At 43.5% G+C, this 17,313-nt stretch overlaps 1 protein-coding gene across 4 annotated transcripts in view; it reads right to left on the bottom strand.

Annotated features, from left to right (window-relative positions):
• The window catches only part of LOC115150383 (paxillin-like), a 60,287-nt gene that overhangs the window by 5,153 nt on the left and 37,821 nt on the right, over positions 1-17,313 (bottom strand). Inside the window, exons 1-6 of one of the 4 annotated variants that reach the window (XM_029693619.1) lie at positions 14,585-14,702; positions 12,618-12,808; positions 12,024-12,109; positions 11,790-11,920; positions 11,394-11,595; positions 11,050-11,188 (exon numbers count right to left, since the gene is read on the bottom strand). In XM_029693619.1, the coding sequence (XP_029549479.1) occupies positions 11,050-11,188; positions 11,394-11,595; positions 11,790-11,886 (438 nt within the window). In that variant the 5' untranslated portion in view covers positions 11,887-11,920; positions 12,024-12,109; positions 12,618-12,808; positions 14,585-14,702. Of the gene's footprint in view, positions 1-11,049; positions 11,189-11,393; positions 11,596-11,789; positions 11,921-12,023; positions 12,110-12,617; positions 12,809-12,965; positions 12,988-14,584; positions 14,703-17,313 lie in introns of those variants that run through there. The other 3 variants (XM_029693620.1, XM_029693621.1, XM_029693617.1) reach the window with 3 other exon arrangements.

Below are 17,313 nucleotides of genomic sequence, written 5' to 3'. Positions count from 1 at the left end.
GGGATGGAACGAATTGGGACTGACTGGAAAATATATCTAGAGAGGTAGTTGTATATCATAGTGGTATATCAGTATCTTAACAGAAGACTACGCAGTCACCTAATTCATGAGTCAAGTTATTTCAACTTGTTCATATCTGTTAGGGCTTGATTAAAAAGGCTTGTGAAGTTAAACAGTCAAAAGTCAGGTTTGCAATGCCTATGGTGGAGAACCATTGAGGGAAGTCCTCTGGGAGGTGGGAACTGTGCTGTCATGCACCAGATTAGGGTTAGGTTCCCTGGGTGGAGGGGTGGGCTCTCTGTGGGTCAGCCTCCAGGGAGGTGTGAGCTGACACTCCACAGGTTGGGGGTGAAGGAAGGGAGTGAGGGGGATGGGGTGGGGGAGGAGGCAGCGGCAGAGGGGTCTGCTTGTCAGGGGGTGGATTTTTGAGCACCAGATGGGACTGCGGAGGGGGGATGACTTTTCTCTGACGGACAGGCGAGTCAGGAGGAATGATGATCTGGGTGTGGACAGAGACAGAGAGCAGGAGGAGAGACGTCAAAGATGAGTCAAATTAAACCACAGGAAATAGAAAGCCTCAGGTGGTGCAAAGGAAACATGAATTCTCAACAGGTGGTTACAGAAGAATATGGTTGAGAAACTGTTCGCTAGTCATAGTCCATATGTGCGGTATAGAAAATGGCCTTGGTAAAGTTACTCTAAAAGAACAGCACTAATCAAGAAACAAGCTACTGGAAGGTGCTGTATTGCTCTGCAGGTCCAAATGTGGCCCAGTGAGATGACTTAACACTGGCTGCGGCCACCTCTCTGTACCTTGTCCACCATCGGCGAGGTCCCATCATCCTGCGCACGCTGCGTGACGATGACCCCTTCAGTGAGCAAGTCGCCTGACTTCTGCTTACGTCGGTGCTCAACGGGGTGTTCGATTCCCAGCTTCCCCTGCAGCTCTGTGATGAGGCGGTCCTGGGAACTGCTCTTGGTGAAGATGACAGGATCCAGTTTACACCTCAACTGCCCTTCTCGGTACATGGGGTGCACATTGGGCATCTCTTTGGTGCGGCGGATAAATCAACTAGAGCTACAGAGTTGGGTAAAAGGAGGGTGGGGGGCTGGGTGTGGCTTCCCCATACCAGGCACGAAAAACACCAGGAAGCACAGTCTTTCAAGCAAGGCCTCTTTGCACAAACAGGCTGATCGTGAAAGTCAAAGGGCACTCGACTCAATTCCACTCTTTTTCGAGGCAGTCCATTTCACACCTGGCCATTCTGGCAGTCCATTTCACACCTGGCCATTCTGGCAAATGGCCATTCTTCTGAATGCAAAAACTGACACAATGTGCAAAACAAACTAGAAAATCTAATGCAATACACAGGCGGACGTAAAATGCAAGCAGCAAAACCGATGGTCTTTGACTCTTGCAGTACTGTCACTGTAGAGAAGCAGCAAGTCCTGCTAATGTCCATAAAAGTAGCTCCTGAAACATGGTTCCAAAGGCCCATATAAACCTGCTCTACGCCACCTGCATGTTTAAGGTTTGTCCCACCTCCATCCAAACATGTGCCCAGATAATGTGTTTGTGTGTGTGTGTACAAGGGAAACAAGAGGATCAAGTACCTAAGTGTAGTGACACCAGTAGTGAGACCACAGGGTGCAGATACAGACCTTCTCCACACCACCTGGAAGAAGCGGTACTAGGTCCTCTCTTATTCTCCATTTACACCAAATCTGTTTGTGTACATGTATGGTGATTCATTACCCCAAGTAAGATTGAGTTCTGGATTGAATTCTCACACAATGACTCAAATCAAGGAAAGAGGCAAGTCTTCAGAAAATCACTTGAGGTCCTCTAACAGGACATTCTCTGCTAAATGGCATATATTATATACTAGGACAGATACACTACATGACCAAAAGTATGTAGACACCTGCTTGACGAACATCTAATTTAAAAATAATGGGCATAAATATGGAGTAGGTCCCCCATTTGCTGCTATAACAGCCTCCACTCTTCTGAGAAGGCTTTCCACTAGATGTTGGAACATTGCTGCAGGGACGTGCTTCCATTCAGCCACAAGAGCATTAGTGAGGTCGGTCACTGATGTGGGCGATTAAACAATTTCTGTATGGACTGGACTGTGCACGGGGAAATTGTCATGTTGAAACAGGAAAGGGCCTTACCCAAACTGTTGCCACAATGTTGGAAGCCCAGAATTGTCTAGAATATCATTGTATGCTGTAGCGTTAAGATTTCCCTTCACTGGAACTAAGGGGCATAGCCAAACCATGAAACAGCCCCATACCATTACTCCTCCTCCACCAAACTTTACAGTTGGCAATATGCATTTGGGCAGGTAGAGTTTTTCTGGCATCTGCCAAACCCAGATTTGTCCGTTGGACTGCCAGATGGTGAAGCGTGATTCATCACTCCAGAGAACTAATTTCCACTGCTCCAGAGTCCAATGGCGGCGAGATTTACACCACTCTAGCTGACGCTTGGTATTGCGCATGGTGATCTCAGGCTTGTGTGCGGCTGCTCAGCCATGGAAACCCATTTCATGAAGCTCCCAACGAACAGTTCTTGTGTTAACGTTGCTTCCAGAGGCAGTTTGAAACTCGGTAGTGAGTGTTGCAACCGAGGACAGATGATTTTTACGCATTACACGCTTCAGCGGTTCCATTCTGTGAGCTTGTGTGGCGTACCATTTCGCAGTTGAGCCATTGTTGAGCCTAGACGTTTCCACTTCGCAATAACAGCACTTACAGTTGACCGGGGCAGCTCTAGCAGGGCAAAAATCTGACGAACTGATGACGATGCCACGTTGAAAGTCACTGAGCTCTTCAGTAAGGCCATTCTACTGCCAATGTTTGTCTATGGAGATTGCATGGCTAGGTGCTCAACGTTATACACCTGCCAGCAATGATTGTGGCTGAAATAGCCGAATCCACTAATTGAAGGGGTGTCCACATACTTTTCTATAAATAGTGTATAATCCAGCATATTTACACAGGTGGCAAGCTACACACAGCTGTGCAGTGAAGGTTTGCGTCAACCTTGATTGTTAAAGTGACAAGCTCAAGCAAATCCCCACAAAGCTATGCACACAGTCATAAATGCACGTTGAGACATGCAATATAGCCGTAAACAATGCAGAGCGGAGATTTCAACATGGACCATGGTAGGCAGTGAACCCTCTTGACTTTTGCGCTGACTTCTATCCTTGAGCAGTTCACAAGTCAACATTCTCCGCTTTACTTGCATCACTTCAGGTAAAGCAAGAAGATACAACTTTGACCAGATGCCTGCCTGCCATACACACATATACACAAACATACACACAAATAATCTATATTATGTTCTTATATGTCCTCCAGTGGAGGCTGGTGGGAGGAGCTATAGGAGGACGAGCCCATTGTAATGGCTGGAATGGAATAAATACAGAGTCAAACATGTGCTTTCCATGTGTTTGATACACTTCTATGTATTCCATTCCAGCCATTACAATGAGCCCATCCTCCTATAACTCCTCCCATCAGCCTCTTCTGGTGTCATGTTGTGTTCACGTGAGCTGCTCTCCCAAAATAAGAGCCCATCTCAATCACTTCAATTTGAAAACAGCACAATGACATACTGTTACAGAGCTAGATGGAACATGAATGATTGTGGAACAAGCCTGATCATGGCTTTCACCATTCTATTTCACTTCACTTATCAGTCTGGCTAAATCCAATAGATGGCGTTTTGAACATGGACGGACCAATCAGCATCCTTTCAGAAACAGTGGGTGGGTTTTTGACAATAGCCCACGTGGTCAAATACTGTGCTTTGAATAAAGCCGTCCTCTGATTGATTGGTGATCCAAATTAGAGGTCGACCGATTATGATTTTTCAACGCCGATACCGATTATTGGAGGGCCACACAAAAAAAGCCGAAACCGAATAATCGGCCGATTTTTTTAGTATGTATTTATTTGTAATAATGACAATTACAACAATACTGAATGAACACTTATTTTAACTTAATATAATACATCAATAAAATCAATTTAGCCTCAAATAAATAATGAAACATGTTCAATTTGGTTTAAATAATGCAAAACAAAGTGTTACGAGAAGAAAGTAAAAGTGCAATATGTGCCATGTAAGAAAGCTAACGTTTAAGTGCCTTGCACAGAACATGGGAACATATGAAAGCTGGTGGTTCCTTTTAATTAACATGAGTCTTCAATATTCCCAGGTAAGAAGTTTTAGGTTGTAGTTATTATAGGAATTATAGGACTATTTCTCTCTATACGATTTGTATTTCATATACCTTTGACTATTGGATGTTCTTATAGGCACTTTAGGATTTCCAGTGTAACAGTATAGCTTCCGTCCCTCTCCTCGCTCCTACCTGGGCTCGAACCAGGAACACATCGACAACAGCCAGCCTCGAAGCAGCGTTACCCATGCAGAGCAAGGGGAACAACTACTCCAAGTCTCAGAGCGAGTGACGTTTGAAACGCTATTAGCGCGCACCCGGCTAACTAGCTAGCCATTTCACATCGATTACACCAGCCTAATCTTGGGGGTTGATAGGCTTGAAGGGGTGGGTATAATTTGTGGAACGTTCCAACAGGAATCTGTTCCAAAAACGTAAAGTAAAAGGTTGCCAACCAACAACGCATACAAAGTAGCAACAAATACAAACCTAGCTAACTAGCTGCTGAATAGGCATCAACTCACCACGTAGCTTATTCTTAATGTTTGTCCATAGGCAAACAGAGTGAGGACAGACTTCTTTTGGAATAAACGTGATGAGTGAAAAACGCAATGAAATAGACCACTCCCTACCCGGTATCTTATTCTGCCGCTATACAACTTTGTATGCGTTGTTTTTTGGCAACCTTGTTATTTACGAATTTTTTGGAATAGATTCCTGTTGGAACGTTCCACAAATTATACCCACCCAGCTTGAAGTCATAAACAGCTCGAAGCACAGCGAAGAGCTGCTGGCAAAACGCACGAAAGTGCTGTTTGAATGAATGCTTACTAGCCTGCTGCTGCCTACCATCGCTCAGTCAGACTGCTCTATCAAATCATAGACTTAATTATAATATAATAAACACACAGAAATACGAGCCTTTGGTCATTAATATGGTCGAATCTGGAAACTAATCTCTCGAAAACAAAACATTTTTTTCTTTCAGTGAAATACGGAACGGTTCCGTATTTTATCTAACGGGTGGCATCCCTAAGTCCAAATATTCCTGTTACATTGCACAACCTTCAATGTTATGTCATAATTACATAAAATTCGGGCAAATTAGTTCGCAACGAGCCAGGCGGCCCAAACTGTTGCATATACCCTGACTGCGTGCAATGAACGCAAGATAAGTGACACAATTTCAATGTTAGCAGGCAATATTAACTAAATATGCAGGTTTAAAAATATATACTTGGGTATTGGTTTTAAAGAAAGGCATTGATGTTTATGGTTAGTTACATTGGTGCAACGACAGTGCTTTTTTCGCAAATGCGCTTGTTAAATCAATGCCCGTTTGTCAAAGTTGGCTGTGATTCAATGAGAAATTAACAGGCACCGCATCGATTATATGCAATGCAGGACACGTTAGATAAACTAGTAATATCAACCATGTGTAGTTAACTAGTGATTGTTAAGATTAAACTTATCTTATAAAAAAACGATCAATGCTAGCTAGCAACTTACCTTGGCTTCTTGCTGCCCTCGCGTAACAAGTAGTCACTCCTTGTGGAGTGCAATGTTAGGAAGTTGGTTAGAGCGTTGGACTAGTAACCGGAAGGTTGCAAAAACGAATCCCCCCTGAACAAGGCAGTTAACCCCCGTTCCTAGGCCGTCATTGAAAATAAAAATGTGTTCTTAATCTGACTTGCCTAGTTAAATAAAGGTGTAAAGAAAAAAAAAAGAAAATAATAAATTAGAAAAAATATGTAAAAAAAATATATTTAAAAAATATATAATAAAAAGAAAACAAATATAAAAAAATATATATATAAAAAAAAATAAAGGTCAAACTTTTTTTTTTTAATTAAGAAATTCGGCAAAATCGGTGACCAAAAATACAGATTACCGATTGTTATGAAAACTTGAAAATCGGCCCTAATTAAAATCGGCCATTCCGATTAATAACACATTTTTCTCTCATTTTGAATAATGCCCCTCATTACAGACTCAAAACAGTTTCAATTATGAGAAATTCCATACTGATAAGTGAATTGAAAAAGAATGGCCAACGTAGCGATCAGCCCGATTCCACCAGGCTAGAATGAGCAATCTGATAAAAAAGCCCTCGAAGAGAGCGTCGTACTTGGCCCGACACGGACAGCCTCTCCACGGCCAAAGGCTGGTTCAGGGAGAGGTCCAGCGTGGCGTCGGCGGTTCCTGGGAACGTTGACGGGGTCAAACAGATGTCTATCCAGCTGGCCTCGGCAAGGGGAGTTATCATCCCCTCCCACCCATCCAGAGGCATGTGTCCAGGGTAAATCCCTTCCTCCCAAGTTCTTTCCTCGTTCCTGCCATGGCATAAAGCTCCTCTTTGTCCTAATGGGTCTCCTTGGCATGCTCCACTTCTCCCTCTGGCGGAGTCAACTTATAGGACAGCAATCTGTCGAGGGCGTCCTCCAGCAAGGGCTCCCGACATGGCCACATTATCCCCAAGTCAGTACATGCAGTAGGGTGTTCTGGTGGCTGAGCAGCAGGTGCGTCTGACTGGTTCTCCTTCGGTGGGGAAGAAGGCGCAATGGGGGCTAAGGGAGGAAGGGTGTTCGTTTTAGGACCGGGGCATCTTGGCAACAGCTACAAGACCGGGTGTCTTGGCAGCAGGTAAGGGTGCTCTCAAGCGACTAGATATTCTTTACCATTCTGCCATCGGATTTGCCAACAATGCTCCTTATAGGACACATCACTGTACTCTATACTCCTCTGTATACCCGTCGCAAGACCCACTGGTTGATGCTTATTTATAAATCCCTCTTAGGCCTCACTCCCCCTATCATCCTCCACATACAACACCCATTCTGCCAATCACATTCTGTTAAAAGGACCCCAAAGCGCACACATCCCTGGGTCACTCCTCTTTTCAGTCCACTGCAGCTAGCGACTGGAACGAGTTTCAACAAATACTCAAACTGGACAGTTTTATCTAAATCTCTTCATTCAAAGACTCAATCATGGACACTCTTACTGACAGTTGTGGCTGCTTTGCGTGATGTATTGTTGTCTCTACCTTCTTGCCCGTTGTGCTGTTGTCTGTGCCCAATAATGTTTGTGACATGTTTTGTGCTGCTACCATGTTGTGCTGCTACCATGTTGTGTTGCTACCATGCTGTGTTGTCATGCGTTGCTGCCTTGCTATGTTGTCGTCTTAGGTCTCTCTTTATGTAGTGTTGTGTGTTTTGTCCTATATTTATATTTTGTTTATTTGTTTTATTTTTAATCCCAGCCCCCGTCCCCGCAGGGTAGGCCGTCATTGTAAATAAGAATTTGTTCTTAACTGACTTGTCTAGTTAAATAAAGGTTAAATAAAATAACAGTTATAGGACTAGGCATCTTAGCAACAGTAATGGGACTAGGGGTATTGGAAAAAATTACTGGATTACGTGTCTTGCATCCACTGCAGGACTTTCAACTGGAGCAAAATGAGGATTGGGGTTATTTGACTACGTATGGCTTGTAGTGGTAGAGACCACAGTGAAGGACTATGTGGGAGGTCAGTGTAGTTCTCACGCTGGGATCAGTTTCTCCTACCAGCTGTGTGTGGATCTGGGTGTACTGAAGACTCTGGGACAAGGCCAACACAACGGAGGCTGAAGCAGCTGAGAGGGGGGGGTGGAGAGGGGAGAGGCAGAGCAGGCATCTTCATCTATGTGGAGTTCTAAAGGAACAGGGTTACAGGAGGGGAACGTGTCACTGAGGGGCTCCAGTTGCAGATCCACAGTTGGGTACCTGGTTAAAACTACTGGGGTAGCAGACCGTCTCTATGGAGGGGGGTTCTGATTCTTGACTGAGCAGGAGAGGTTCCATATCGACAGACAATTGAGAACAAGACTGGAGATAGAAGACATTAATAATAGGAGACAGGGAGGGGAAAAAAATTGAAAATGGTTTGAAAAGAGGTAGACATGGAAAGACATGGATCATGTCAAATCAATCATGACCATTTCTTTAAATCCTTGTGAAAAGTAACAATATAATCAGTGATGACTATAACAATAATTCACATTCCTCACAGTAGCTATGTTTCCATCCAAATTGGGGACAGGTTTTCATGCAAATATTCTAAAATCTGCATATTTTCCCACCAGTCGTGTTTCCACCAAACTGACTTGTTGTGGATAAAAAGCAATGTGATGACGTGGTGCAAAAAAAAAAAAAAAAAGGTACCTTTCCGCTTAAGATTTCAAGTAACAAATAAAAATCTAAAAGTTCAAATGCATTTCCATCACCTTTTCAACTCTGATAGGTTAGGTCAAAAACGGTTGCATTAAATAGCACATGTGCCCACTTTGGTCAGTGTGGGTAGGCTAGCCTTCATGAGATTATTATAGATAAGAGCGCAATTTTTGTTGTTGTCAAACGGCAGTCAAGGGTCAATCATGTCACCAGGAGAAGACCCTCAATATTTATTATAAAGGAGCATCAAGCTCATTTGTGCACTTTCACCACCCTGTGAAGTTCATAACTCATCAGTAGCAATAAACTGCATGATTTCCTGAGTCATAGTGGGAGCACTACATGAATATCATCGTGACTCCAAATGTACAGTGCATTCAGAAAGTACAGGCCTCGACTTCTTCCACATTTTGTTACGTTATAGCCTTATTATAAAATGTATTAAATAAATGTTTTTCCTCAGTCTACACACCATACCCCATAATGACAAAGTGAAAACAGGTTGAGACATTTTTGCAAATGTATTAAAAATAAAAACACAGAAATACCTTATTTACATAAGTATTCAGACCCTTTGCTATGAGACATTAAGGTCAGGTGCATCCTGTTTCCATTGATCGTCCTTGTGATGTTTCTACGACTTGGGAGTCCACCTGTGGTAAATTAAATTGATTGGACATGATTTGGAAAGGCACACAGTTGCCAGTGCATGTCAGAGCAAAAACCAAGCCATGAGGTCAAAGGAATTGTCCGTTGAGCTCCGAGACAGGATTGTGTCGACGCACAGATCTGGGGAAGGGTACCGAAAATTGTCTGCAGCATTGAAGGTCACTAAAAACACAGTGGCCTCCATCATTCTTAACTGGAAGAAGTGTGGAACCACCAAGACTCTTCCTAGAGCTGGCCACCCGGCCAAACTGAGCAATTGGAAGAGAAAGGCCTTGGTCAGGGAGGTCACCAAGAAACCAATGGTCAGCGCTCCAGAGATCCTCTGTGTAGATGGGAGAACCTTCCAGAAGGACAACCATCTCTGCAGCGCTCCACCATTCAGGCCTTTATGGTAGAGTGACCAGACGGAAGCCACTCCTCAGTAAAAGGCACATGACAGCCCCTTGGAGTTTGCCAAACGACACCTAAAGGACTTTAACCATGAGAAACAAGATTCTCTGGTCTGATGAAAGCAAGATTGAACTCTTTGGCCTGAATGCCAAGCGTCACGTCTGGAGGAAACCTGGCACCATCCCTATGGTGAAGCATTGTGGTGGCAGCGTCATCCTGTGGGGATGTTTTTCAGCAGCAGGGACTGGGAGACTAGTCAGGATCGAGGGAAAGATGAACGGAGAAAAGTACAGAGAGATCCTTGATGAAGTTCTGAGTGCTCTGGAGCAGGTTCTCAGACTGGGGCGAAGGTTCACCTTCCAACAGGACAACGGCCCTAAGCACACAACCAAGACAACGCAGAAGTGGCTTCGGGACAAGTCTCTGAATGTCCTTGAGTGGCCCAGCCAGAGCCCGGACTTGAACCGATCGAACATCTCTGGAGAGACCTGAAAATAGCTGTGCAGCGATGCTCCCCATCCAACCCGAAAGAGGTTGAGAGGATCTGCAGAGAAGAATGGGAGAAACTCCCCAAATACAGTTGTGCCAACCTTGTAGCATCATACCCAAGACTTGAGGCTATAATCCCTGCCAAATGTGCTTCAACAAATTACCAAGTAAAGAGTCTGAATAGTTATATAAAATGTGATAGTTTTTAAATACACTAGCAAAACATTTTTTTAGTTTCTGCTTTGTCATTATGGGGTACTATGTGTAGATTAAATAGTTTTTTCCCTCATCAATCTATTATAGAATAAGGCTGTAATGTGACAAAATGTGGAAAAGTCAAGGGGTCTGAATACTTTCCGAATGCACTTTACTTTGATATTGATAGAATAGCATCATGTTTCCACCACCATTTCTCGCATAATACATTTTACAGACACAAAAAGATTCCACTTTGTCAAGCGTATTTTGTTTTGTCGATATTTGGAAAGTTTACAGACAAATTAGCAGTTCCCATCAGGCCTGTCATTAAAAAAATATATACTTTACTCGCATAAAAAGTTATGAAACCTGGTTAGAGTAAATAACTTGTTGTATTGTGGGATCGATAAGGCAAATGGTAGTAAATGCCCGACTCAATGTACATTACATTCTAGGCCACAGGATTCTACCTGTGTGAAGAACCCACACATCAATGCTAAAAATACATCTTCAACCTACCTTTTGAAAGCAACACATTCACCTGAGAGTTGACTTTCCACCACCTGGTTTCTAATCTATATATTTATTTGAATTCACATTTCACCCCAACTTACTTCACCTAATCTGTACCTGCATAGTGCTTTTTATCATCTATCACCCCACCCACCCTGACACCCACCCCCCTCATCCATCCACCCTAGATATTTTGTGTGTATGTATTGATATGTAGGCTGTGTGCTGTTTGAAAATGTATGTAGTTCTCGCCTTGAGCTGTTATTGTCTATTGATGTTCTGTATTATGTAATGTTTAATGTAAACCCCAGGAAGAGTAGCACTCACCGGTCTCCTTCTCATCCACCCACCCTCGTAACAATCTTTCTGTAAAACTTACGTTGCTCTGGACTTTGAAGTCGGACAGCGAGGCCATGAGCTCGTCAAGCTCCCGCGTGGCGGAGGAGGCTGAGATTCTGGCCTGCAGCTGGGAGGGCGTCTCCTCCTCCCCCAACTTCTCTACCACCAATGGGGTGGGGCTAGAGATCAAACAAACAAACATTAGGTCATAATGATGAGCGTTAAATGACCAAAGTCAAACATGAAAAACACACAGGACATAGCACAATCTGTGAGTAAGATTAAACTGTCTTCAGGAACTTGAGGTGCAGTGCCATTGCTTTGCAGTCAATTGTCCCCCAATTTATGGGAATAGCAACATTTTGGACCAGCCCTAATCCTTACATGGGAGAGGGCACAGAACTTTCTTGCTCATCAAGGAGGCTCTTGGCGCTGGGGCGCATGTCTTCTATGACTGGTGGCCTGGTGGCCACGCTGCGTTTTGGCTTCTCCATGGTGGGGCGAGGCAACTTGCCTGCCCCAGAAACCCCGTTCGCCTGCACATAATGGGTGGTGCTGCTGGAAGGGAAGGGCGGAGCTGACTCTTCTGCAACACAGGAGGAGAAAAATATATATTTTCATATTGGCAAGTTTCAACAACAGCAATGGTCAAGAGACCGTAACTGTTAAATGCTTTTATGTACCAAATAGGGTTTTCGACATGTGGGCCCTGGTCAAAAGCAGTGCACTATATAGGAAATAGGGTGTCATTTGGAATGCACACATAATGGTGTAGCGTACCCTCAGTGGGGAAGGAGGGTGTGTTGTGCTGCACAGCGTTGAGCTCAAGAAGCAGCCGGTCCAGTTCGGACAGGTTGCAGCCCAGGGAGGAGCTCATTGCAGCCTCCGTACTCTTCTGCTTGTTGGGGAAGCTGCAGGAACCAACAGACAGACAAACATCAGTAACAGACATCTGATGTTCATTTTGTCATGTGTCGCTACATGAAGTGTATTGTTTATTATGATCATTATTACCTGTAGACGTGGTCCTCTTCGCTTCGTGGTAAGGGGGGGCTACTGCTGTCCCTGGACCACAAGCTTTTCTGTGCAGGGCTGTAGGACTAAGAAAGGACAGGTACATATTTAGAAGTGTAGTAGTGTTCTAGGTAAAGTGGTAAATGGGTGAGAGGGTGTCATGTGGGCACAGGCTTTTGCTCAGTCTTCAAGATTTTATTAGTTGAATCAGATCGGTTACCAACTTGAGCAAAAGCCTGAATCCACACCAGCCTTGTGTGTGTGTGTGTATGGGAACACAAATATGTATGTATGTATGTATGTATGTATGTATGTATGTATGTATGTATGTATGTATGTTTAATGTTCAAATCTGCTACTCTTTTGGAACGCAGTATTGTCAAGATAACTACTTTTTACCGTGTGTAAAATTGCTTGTTTCATTTGAAAGCTTTTTATAAAAATACAAAAAATGCATGAAATGTATGCATTCACTACTGTAAGTCGCTCTGGATAAGAGCGTCTGCTAAATGACAAATGTAAATGTAAATGTATGCATGCATGTATGTATGTATGTATGCATGTATGTATGCATGTATGTATGCATGCACGTACCTGTGTGGACAAGGGGGTGGAATCTAGGGGGTCAAGCAAGGTTCCATTCAGGGCCTCAGCAGAGGGAGGTGGTGGTACAGGGGGAGGGGCCTGTCCTCCCGTGGGGAAAGAGTAGGGTGTCTCGTCCGGCAGAAACACTGGCCGCTTGGAGATGTGTGAGGTCGTCGACTCCAAGTCCGCCAGCAATGCATCTAGGAACATAAGAGTAAGACCCTTTTAATATTAATTCCTATCCTGGTAGACTGATGTATCCGGCCTTATAAATCAAAAGCAAAGTTTTCAAAAGTTGACCTGGTGTAAACAGAAAATCCCTGACAAGATTGACAACACCAAACATTGGGAAATCACCTTGGCTTATGTTGGTTCCACTTTTCTGGGCTCTGTTATTTACTTAAGAAATACTCAAAATGTGCACTTATAAATCATAATTTTAATCAAAATACAACTGTAGACAGAAGGCAAAGATCAAACATACAACTGATGTCTCTCCTGAGTTCTGCCCCGGACAAAAGAAAGACAGGATCTTATATACCTGAGATCCCTATGTCAAACCTTGCATGTGCAGCTAAAATAACAAGTTATTCTTAACACAAGGTTTCTGAGAACCTGTCTCAGCGGCATGCAAATCTGCCCTTGTTTCAGAGAAAAACAGACGCTGTCTCTCTATCACCTTCAGTCCCTTTTCTCACCGACGCGGGGCTGCGGGTTTTGGCAGAGAGATAGACAGAGACCTCAATATTCAGCTATACAGTGAGCATAAGTACAATGGCACGTAAGCAAATTAATAACATAATCAATGGTGGGAGTCTTCAGAAGATCCCCAAAATCAACTTTAACCCTACACTTATTTGATTGCATCTCTCAAGGAGAAGTTTTATTTTAAAAAAGTAGGTTATTCCTAGACCTCTCATCAATCAATAACGAACGACAAGCCTGCCACTAGTCTACTGTAGTTTCAAATGATTTTGTTGTGCAGGATTATTTTATATTGTCATGGTATGACCTGTGATCCCGTCATCATCATCATCATCATCCTCCTCCTCCTCCTCCTCCTCCTCCTAGTCATCAATAAGTACACTTGACAGCTTGATGTTCCGGCACTTTCCCAACGTGTCCAAACACAGCCAGATGTGAGCAACATTTAGACATCTTAGGAGGAGCAGCAGGGTAGTAATCCACTTCACTGAATCATCTGCATTGTTACCACACCTTTGGTTACTCATTTACCCTGCTGCTCACAAAGTTTCACTGTTAATGGATGTGAAGTAGACAGCAGCGAGACATAAGCTTTGGTAACATTTTACAGTAAAAAGTATACTTTATAAACTACTTATATACACTATTAGTAAATGTTTTCTACATTTTCCTAATTAGAAATCCTTAAAATCCCTTTAAGTAGGTCGTCTACCACAGCTTTCTCTGGTAAGGTTGTAATCGCTCACTGCCAACCAATTGTTGCTTTCCACCTTGATAGAAGTGGTCAGTCTAGATCATGTTCATCCCATAAGAAACACCCAACCACAATTTCACACTATAAAATGCAGTCATTCTATCCAGGTAAACAAAATGGCTAGCCAGTTAGCCACCCAGTTGGGGGGCAAGAAGATAATGAGCAAGGTGACATCATCCACACTAAATCTGTATGAACCACCATAACGTTACACACCCATGTTCCTTATACCGAGGTTACTTCTCTTAAGCAGTTGCCTCTGATTTCACAAGTGTGTGAAACTGACCATCTTCTGCACTACGAACACGTTCCCTACTCTACTCTCCACTGGACTTTACCTCAGTCATCAACAATAAACAGAACAAACAAGCGCAACCCATAAATGAACTGTGAACGACATATGTATGCACCTACACTTCAAGAAGTCAACAATACAAGGTCACACTAAACATAACTGATGACAAAAGGTGAGAAATAAAAGGAAACCACAAGAGAAACATTAGTGGAAACAACATACCCGAGGCGATAAAGAAGACTAGCACATACACACCCAGGGAAGACGAAGAGAGGAATGCAAAGGAAGACTGGGAGGAAGAGAGCAACCCAAACCAACTGGCTGACAGGCAGGACCTGCCACCCTTAACACCAGAGACTGGTAATGAGAGAGAGGGGAGGGAGGAAAGGGCAGGAGAGGAGGCGTCACTTTTGGTGGCAGCGGGAGGATTAGGTTTACCCCTAGCTATGCCAATTTGAAGTTTCAGCCTTCTTGGCTCTCTGAAGGCTGAGGTAAGAGTCTGTTCACACTCACACGACTGCTGCAAAGAACGGTTTACAAACTATGCAATTAGAGCCAACTCGACGGCGCATTACAAGAAAGCCTGAGAAAAACATGAAAAAAGTTGTGGCAGTGATGGAAGGAAAGTTGTGAAAGAGGGAGGGAGATAATGGGTAGAAAAGAATGTTATGGTCTCTGAGTACCATGCCTACAGAGGGAGTGGTGTGAGTGGTAATTAAATTAACCCTTCCTTCACATGGGCTGCTGTTCTGTCGGTCTCAAGGTTCATTCCAAGTGTACTTGAGTTCGGTGACCAGGTCATTTAAACATCATGACCAGGTCATATGGAGTGGCTGAGATGGAGAGTATCCCATGGCCCAAGGAATCATGGATGCCAAAGACAGACAACGGTGACAGCTGGGCTGGGCACTGGATCCAATTTGGCTAGAGTTGGCGTTAGCATCATTAGCATGCTGGATGATGACAGGGTTACCGAAGCAGAGAGGTTTGCTGACTGACTCCGAGACACTGTAAACATCCCAGTGGATTTGATTCTGGATACAGCAGAGCCGGGTGTTTATTCTCCTACAGCCAGATACTCCCTTTAAGGGGAAATATATAGCCTAACAACCAACCAACTGCCCAAAGGGTGAGGGAAAGTAAAAAACCTCAGCATCCAAAAAGTCAGCCTTCATTCTGGGCAACAGAAATGCTCAAAGATCCATTTACGCTTGATTTCCAGCAGAAGGGGTTTCAACAAGGTTTTTGTGGGGAAGGTTATGTACTAGTACACCTACAAGCAAAGACGTAGAATAGAGAGTCTTTAGACCAAGACCAGCCTCCAATAATTATTTCTGGTAGTTCCAAGGGCTCAGAACATGAAGGAAACAGATTGCAACAGGTTGTGCACTAAGGAGGCTGGGGTTTTGACATTTCTTGTTGTAGATCTAAGCATTCGTGTGGAGGCCTACAAAAGTGTGTCAGTCCTCTGTGCCAAAGGGCTGGGGGGAACATATGACATTTTAGTAATTTAGCAGATGCTCTTTTCCAGAGCAACTTACTGTAGTGAGTGCATACATTCATACTTTTTCTATACTGGTCCCCCATGGGAATCCAATCAGTTGCAAGCGCCATGCTCTACCAACAGAGCCACACAGGAACATGCCATGACACATCAGCTCATAGCCAGCCATTCACATGTTCTGTTCTAATATCCAAACTCAAATTTCATTCAGAATGAAGCAACATATTGGGAATGCATTCTAAGGGGTGTGCTAGTGTGCATATTGGAACTTGGCCAAGGACTGTGCACTCTTGCCTGTTACTAGGCCATCCAGCGGTCGGGAGGGAACTGCAGTAGAAGTTAAATAGTACCCTGAATGAGGGAGAGGCTGTGTCCGAATACCCATACTACATACTTAAACTGTACACTAAGCACTCTTCTTTGCATACTATTTAGCACGTACCATTTAGTAAAAAGTATGCAGTATGCCATGGCCGCAACACAGTAGCGGATTTGGACTGGCTCAGTAGGTAGGGCTGGGCCGAGTGATGGTGGATTTTCCCAAATTCAACAGACATGCATCGCATTAACCAGCATGATAATAGCTAATTTCCAATTCAATACATTTCTCTAAACTCTAAATAGAATAGGAATGGAGTTCTAGGCATACTCAGACTGTTGAGGCAGACTATCACAGATGACTTAGCCCATCTATCTTATTTAGACAGAAACTGATCACTTTGTTCCAGTTCAACATACACTACCGTTCAAAAGTTTAGGGTCACTTAGAAATGTCCTTGTTTTTGAAAGAAAGGCCCATTTTTTGTCCATTAAAATAACATCAGATTGATCAGAAATACAGTGTAGACATTGTTCATGTTGTAAATGCCTATTGTAGCTGGTAACGGCAGATTTCTTATGGAATAGCCTTCCCGTGGCTCAGTTGGTAGAGCATGGTGTTTGCAACGCCAGCATGGTGTGTGCAACGCCAGGGTTGTGGGTTCGATTCCCACGGGGGGCCAGTACAAAAAAAATGCATGAAATGAAAATGAAATGTATGCATTCACTACTGTAAGTCGCTCTGGATAAGAGCGTCTGCTAAATGACTAAAATGTAAATGTAAAAAATGAATATCTACAGTTGAAGTCGGAAGTTTACATACACTTAGGTCGGAGTCATTAAAACATATTTTTCAACCACTCCACAAATTTCTTGTTAACAAACTATAGTTTTGGCAAGTCGGTTAGGACATCTACTTTGTGCATGACAAGTAATTTTTTCCAATAATTGTTTACAGACAGATTATTCCACTGCATCACAATTCCAGTGGGTCAGAAGTTTCCATACACTAAGTTGACTGTAAACAGCTTGGAAAATTCCAGAAAACGATGTCATGGCTTTAGAAGCTTCTGATAGGCTAAATGACATCATTTTAGTCATTTGGAGGTGTACCTGTGGATGCATGTCA

Source organism: Salmo trutta, chromosome 16, assembly GCF_901001165.1.
Source record: "Salmo trutta chromosome 16, fSalTru1.1, whole genome shotgun sequence".
Taxonomy (NCBI): Eukaryota; Metazoa; Chordata; class Actinopteri; order Salmoniformes; family Salmonidae; genus Salmo; species Salmo trutta.
The sequence above is the reverse complement of the archived record's forward strand: the minus strand, read 5'-3'. Positions and strand labels throughout refer to the sequence as shown.